At 37.5% G+C, this 6,617-nt stretch overlaps 1 protein-coding gene across 3 annotated transcripts in view; it reads right to left on the bottom strand.

The window, feature by feature from the left end:
* Positions 1-383: 383 nt before the first annotated feature.
* LMO4 (LIM domain only 4) overlaps positions 384-6,617 on the bottom strand; it is a 17,288-nt gene continuing 11,054 nt past the window's right edge. For all 3 annotated transcript variants that reach the window (XM_055138757.1, XM_055138758.1, XM_004603303.2), the window contains exons 3-5: positions 6,426-6,522; positions 5,878-6,033; positions 384-1,174 (exon numbers count right to left, since the gene is read on the bottom strand). In XM_055138757.1, the coding sequence (XP_054994732.1) occupies positions 1,166-1,174; positions 5,878-6,033; positions 6,426-6,522 (262 nt within the window). In that variant the 3' untranslated portion in view covers positions 384-1,165. The remainder of the gene's footprint in view (positions 1,175-5,877; positions 6,034-6,425; positions 6,523-6,617) is intronic.

Below are 6,617 nucleotides of genomic sequence, written 5' to 3'. Positions count from 1 at the left end.
GCCACATTCTTGAACATGCTTTTCATCAGTACTCAAGGCTTTCCTATTGAGATAAAAGAATAAACGAAATAGCTGAAGAATCAAACAAATATTTATATATAAACACCAAAGATTCTCTGTGATATAGGAGAAACGAAATGAAGTGCTATTAACAGAATATTCTGAACTTATAAAAAAAGACTCCGTTAGAAACATTGCTTTGTAACTTTGCCAAAAATGGCATGGTTAAGTAATTTGAATACCTTATTGGCCGAGCACTAGCTAAATATACATACCACACACCTCCCTCAACCTCTGCAAGTTTAAAATGCGGTCCGGATGGAACAAAACTAAGTTTTTTCAAACTACAGAAGAGAAAGAAGCAGTTTAACCCAAACTCCATCGATTATTTTTCTTTTAAGTTTTTATTATTTAAATACACCATACTAGAGCAAATGTCTCTGAAAATATCACAAATAAAAGATTTTTTTTTCTTCATTCAGCAAATTAGAAGTAGGGGGAAATTTCTACACAGCAGCTGCTATGAGCCTTTTTTTCCAAATTTTTTTCTTTTTTTTTCATTCTTTTTTTTTTCTTTGCCATGGAAGTAGCAACATTAGGACAAAAACACATACATGCATACATACATTGTATTTTACAGAGATACAATAAAAGTGTTTGTGATAGAGCATCACAAAAGCCACATCTCTTTCCTTTATCTCATGTTTGGGTTTGATTGAAACACATTTCCTTACAACACTTAAATATACAAAGAGCAAAGAGAATGTTGTTAAGGTAAAACACAGGGTACAAAGTCTGGCCAGTGCCCTGCTAATTGTTAATGAGGGTAGAAAGCAGATTTGAATGCTTCTTTTAATTAGCTTCATTAGTCATTTCCCTCCTCCCAATCTCCCTCCCCCCCAAAGATGTCCTCCGGTGGATCTTTTTTCATTTTCTCTACAGTCTCCCATTAGCCCAGGTTCATGGAGTCCTTAATGTTCATATTCAGTCATTTTAATACACCAATAAATGCGGGAAGGGCAATCAAGACTAAAGAAGGTGCAATGGCATGGAGCTGGCACTGGTGCTAGCTACAAAGGTGACTTGTCTACTGAAGACACATGGGATCCACCTGTGATGAACAAAATCTGAGATGAAGGCACGCATTCTGCATTACTCTGACCTTTTAGCAGACCTGCAAGAAACAAAAATGGGCATCTTAGCTAGAATGCTAAATTTGAGAGATATTAAACTCAAACATGACTGCTTTTGTCTTCTCTACATTCACTAATCTTCTTTTATTAGAATACTTCCCAACTGTGACTTGATAGAAGCCTTCTACACTACTTACCAGCAGAAAAGAACTAAAGCAGTTTTCACAGTTGAGATAATAAATGAACTTTCAGAAAGTTTCTGGTGTCAAGTTCTATAACAAAGTGCTGAACTCAGTTAAACTGTAGGTTTCTTTTTGAAAAGGATTTATTCTAACATCTTGACAGCAGCATTTCAATGGCACAGTCAGAATTAAGTCCCCCTACACCTCACCCCCATTCCCTACCCAGAAGTTTTTGGATTGATGAGTTCAACCCATGGCAAGTGACTTGTTTGTGTATCATTTCCTCATCTTTAAAGTGGGGATAACAAGGCTGTAATAAGGATTACATAATATGTATAGTCTTTTCAACAGTACCTGGAACTTAATAAAAGCTAAGCAATATTGGCATTATCATTATTACTCTGAAAACCCCAGGTGACATATATTCTTCCTTGTCCTTCTCTTTTAGGTACGTGTTTGCACGTGTGTGTACATACACACATGTACAAGTACTCAGATACTGCTTTTCATTTGGTACTCTCTGCTTTTAAGATGACATAAACATTGTAAATATATGGATCGAACATATGCAATGTGTTAATGACTTGTGATCAATTAAGAAACATAGTTCAATGGATGCCTAAGTTAGAAATGATAATCCATACAGTCGTCAAATACAATCTGTTTGCCATTACCAAAATGAAATAATATATATATTAGATTTTTATGGTTTTTAAATGACATTTTGAGCATCCCAGGAAGTTCTCCGCTCACCCTTTCCCTAACTTACTAAAAGCCTGAAGTCTATTAGGAACTGCAAACCCCCCACTTCCAAGCTAATTAAAGTGGTGGAGGCTTAATTCCCCAGAGTGGAAGCACAGTGTGAGAAAGGTAATTTGTCTGTCCAGAACAAAGATGCAGCAGCAGCCAGCAAGCATATTTAATAAATGAGCATCGAATGTCCTCTGCAATGGACAGACACACACACACACACACACACACAACACCAATTACATAACTAAAGGGGCGCTGTGGCATGGTATATAAACCGGAACATACACACAGTGCTCCGTGCCAACTAGGAGGACCTGATCTCTTATTCTGTTAAAAAGCACGGAATTTAGATGGAACCATCCCTCTCAGGTAGAGAAAAAGAATTCCAGAGAAAAAAGACTGACACATACAAAAAGGTAGCCACACTTTCCAATTATATTTACTTAATTCCCTAGAAGACCGCAATCTCCTGCGGCTAGTCAAGCCTCCTTTAAATAATACAGGCCACAAAACTTTGTATGGCCTTAAAATTCAGAGGTCTCAAGTTGTTAGTTGAGGCTGTATTATGTAAAAGCTTAAAATTATTATCGGCATTTAGAATATACTCAAGGCAATGATGTAGAACAACTAAGCTACATATCCCAGACTCTGAGAACAAATTTCAGGAGAATAAAAGTTTCCGGGACCTATATTTTCCATGCGATTAGCTACCTTTAAGGAAGAGATGTACAAACAATCCTCTCATTACTTTAAACCAGAGAAAGCATGGATGTATTTACTATCCATCATACACTAAAAATGTAATTGGTTCTGTGAATACAAGGAAAACGGCCAAAATTAATGTCTAATTTTCTGTACCAAAAATATGGAGAACAAGTGAGAAGAAAATAATAAAACAGAGCTATCTGTCATTTCTCCCCCATCTCATTGCTGCCAGAAAAAAAAAAAATGCCACAGGGTTTTGGGAAAATAATTTTAAAGCATTCTCCAGGTCCAAAAAGCAGTTTATGTTGTACCAGGAAGTGGGTTTTCATTACTTGATCCCCCTTGTCCTCTCATTAATATCTCACTGGACTACATTCAACTTGCCCAAAACCTCTATTTACAAAAACTACCATGAGAATTGACTGCATTCAGGGCGAGCTAGGCACGAAGGACAAAAAATGTGAGACATTTATACCAACAGGGAAATGTTTTTAATTAACATCACCCCTAAACACAGCTTCTCACTAGTGTCTGACAAGAACATATCCTTAAGTTTTATTTCCTCCTGCCTTTTAAGAGCTATTAATTTTTGAAGGCCAAGTGTCTCTTTTCGGCTTCCAACACTGAGAAAACATACTCTACTCAGTTCTTATTCATTGCCTAACATGCTCTGTGGCCCCAAATGAACACTCTACCTCTTCCATTCTGAAAAAAAAAAAAAAGATGTAGGGGATAGAAAATATGAAAGGTGTAATACACGCAATCTCGTGAACACACAAACCAGATTGCTCTCTAATCTTCCTCTTCACACCTTGAAAATTTACGTCATTTCATACTAAGGTGGTACTGAGAGCTGGCTCGTATTTCTTACATGTCCTTTGCACTCAGTACCTAACACTTCTATTGCCTACATTCAGTGCCTCACACATGAAGTATATTTTCCTTTTTCTCTATTACCTGTGAGTCAAGCCTCACCATTTATGGTGGTTAAGTTGCAACAACTGCTTTTTAAATATTAGTAAGTCAGGTAAACAAGGGGCTGGTGCGATAGCACAGCAGGTAGGGCATCTGCCTTGCACTCGGGCGACCTGGGTTCAATTCCCAGCATCCCACATGGTCCCCCAAGCACCGCCAGGAGTTATGCCTGAGTGCAGAGCCAGGAGTTAACCCCTGTGCATCGGCGGGTATTAAGAAAAAAAAAAAAAGTCAGGTAAACAAGCGGTACAAAAAATAAAATGAAAGAGCAACAAATGTAAGTGATGATGTGGAGGGGGGGATAAAAAACCTTTATATTAAAGGCAGAGAAGAGATAAAAGGTCATTTGTTCTTAGCATACTCACATGGTGGGGGGGTGAGGGTGGGTGTAGTACCAAGTATAACTACCAACGGCTTTGCTTCTAAATTGAAATGATTATCTCAAAATAGTTTTGCTAGCCACTCATTTTTTCAACTCTGTCCTTACCAAGTCACTTTACTTAAATTCAAACCATAAAATTCTCTAAGTATTATATGTACTGGTATTTCTTAAAGAAGCTTGAAATGCCTCGTCAAAAGCGACTGGTTAGTTTGCAATAAAATATTCAACTTCTCTTTTTAAAAGGAATTCTATGCAGCTTCCCATATTAGCAAATTAAATAAAACTGTGCACATTTTGATTTAATTAACATTTACCCAATTAAAAAATAAAAACCAGATTTAGAAGTATCCCCTACACTAGAGTAAGGGAAAATGACAAATACAAGCATTAAACTACAGCAGTATAATCTGAAATGGCTAAAAGTTTTCAAATATTAGTCATTTTCCCCACATAGCATTAAGAAAATACATTACAGAAGACAAAGAAGTCTAATATTTTTCCTGGAGCCTTTTGAAGCTTGCTAAATTCCTATTTGCAGATAAATGTTGTTTTTTTGTGATCCTTACAACAGACATTAATGAAGTTCCTATTGTAAATCTATAAAGAATTACCAAGTGAAGTGTGCACTTTTTGTTTCAATGCAATAACTCAGTGCTGTGTGATTGCCTGGGTTAATGATGAAAAAGTCAAACATACTATCAGAGCTGATGGAAAAATCTATCACCAATCTGAAATTAAAATTCATCTGTGGTCAATAAGATTTAATATCCATGCAAGTGGCGCTGTAAAGAGTAAATGAATCAATGTCATCAATACATAATCAGTATGAAATATGATGTGAATAAAATTATGCACACGAGTCATACATTTCACTCTTTTCTGGGCCAGTGTGGAATGAACAGTCTCTTAACTGAAGGTTGACAGTAATTGTTACAAATTAGGCACAGCAGTTATCAAAATGCACTCACTTGCATAGCTATAGGACTTATTAAGGAGATTAAAATAGATCTAAAACTATCCAGTAGTGGGGATGCTGGACAACTGTTGATCACCAATTTTTCCTCTGAAGTGCCTCCTAATACTACATGATTTGTGCACTTGTATAATTTCCTCATTTCTAACTCTGGCTCAAGAAATTTCCAGTTGCAGATCAAGAATAGATACATAATCCGTAATGAAGCTATTAGTAGCACAAAGCAATTAGCAAAAGCTAGAACTTTGTTTTAAAAGTTGTAATGATATCTGGGATTACAGAATGTTTTATAAAATTGCTGTTCTAAAAATAAAAACACTGTAAATTGGGTTTTGGAAGGCAGGAGTTCGTATAGTTATCATGAATGCAGAAAAATCATTCTTTCACGACAAAGGCATCTATTCCCATTTCCTGTCATTAGTGTTCTAAGTTTCCTCTTACAATAATGTGTCTCTAACCTGTGTTTCTGAATTTCAAAATCAACAACCAGAATTATTGATTCTATGGGAAGTGCTATTTTCCCCCCTCCCCAAAATGTTAGATTTTGATTCTGCTATGTCCAACACTGGTGTAGCTTAACGTAACTACAGATCTTTAAACCACAAGAATCCCAACATCATCACCTCCTGTTTTATTTCTAAACTCTCATCTATATGTCTTTTAAAAAGGCATGCAAAAACACAACCACCGAGCAGAACTCCTGGCTAGGTTAAAAAGAGGCCAAACCCTCCAACTCACTCTAATAAAGCTCATTAGTAACTGCTGGGTATTCACCTTCTGGTCTGGCAGTAGTGGATTGCTCTGAAGTGAATTCAAATGGCCATTGATGAGAGCTGTAGGTCTATCATGTTCACAAAATAAACTGCCATTGATGTAGTGAAACCGATCTCCGGGGACCAGGCGATTCCGGCAGGTAGAGCATGTAAAACACTGAAAGGGAAAAGCAAACCCACTGAAAACAAATACAAATGAAGTCTTATTTTTGGTTACAAGTTTATAAACTGTTCTTAAGCACGGGTATGTCAAGTACCGACAAAGCCACTTAAGAGTTTAGCGATTTTGCTCCTTTCCACATAATTCTAGAAAAGAGTAAGCCCCAAACCAGCACACCAGACCAGGCCACGAGGGGATTGAGACAAATACGTGTGTGCAAGGGGATCCAAGGGAAGTGTGCGGAATAGTCATTACCATGCTACGACATTTCAGTGGATTCTTTCCGTGTCTGGGGCTTAAGAACACAGTTCTCGCACTAAGGAGAACTGCTTTGTCTCTGGGAAGGAAAGGCGTGGTTCGTTTTATAAAAGAGGATGAGCAAATGCTACCTTAAGATGATACACATTGCCTTGGGCTCTCATGACGAGTTCGCTTGCAGGAATGGACTGTCCACAAGCGCTGCAAGCACCGCTATTCCCAAATAACCTGAAACAAAGATGATGGTAACACCAATGAAAAAATCCCAAACCAACGCAAAAGGAGAGAGCCCCCGGCCCGTGACCCTAGGGGAATGCATCTGA

Source organism: Sorex araneus, chromosome 5 (assembly GCF_027595985.1).
Source record: "Sorex araneus isolate mSorAra2 chromosome 5, mSorAra2.pri, whole genome shotgun sequence".
Classification (NCBI taxonomy): Eukaryota; Metazoa; Chordata; class Mammalia; order Eulipotyphla; family Soricidae; genus Sorex; species Sorex araneus.
Note: the sequence above shows the minus strand (reverse complement) of the source record. Positions and strands in the feature narration are given on the sequence as shown.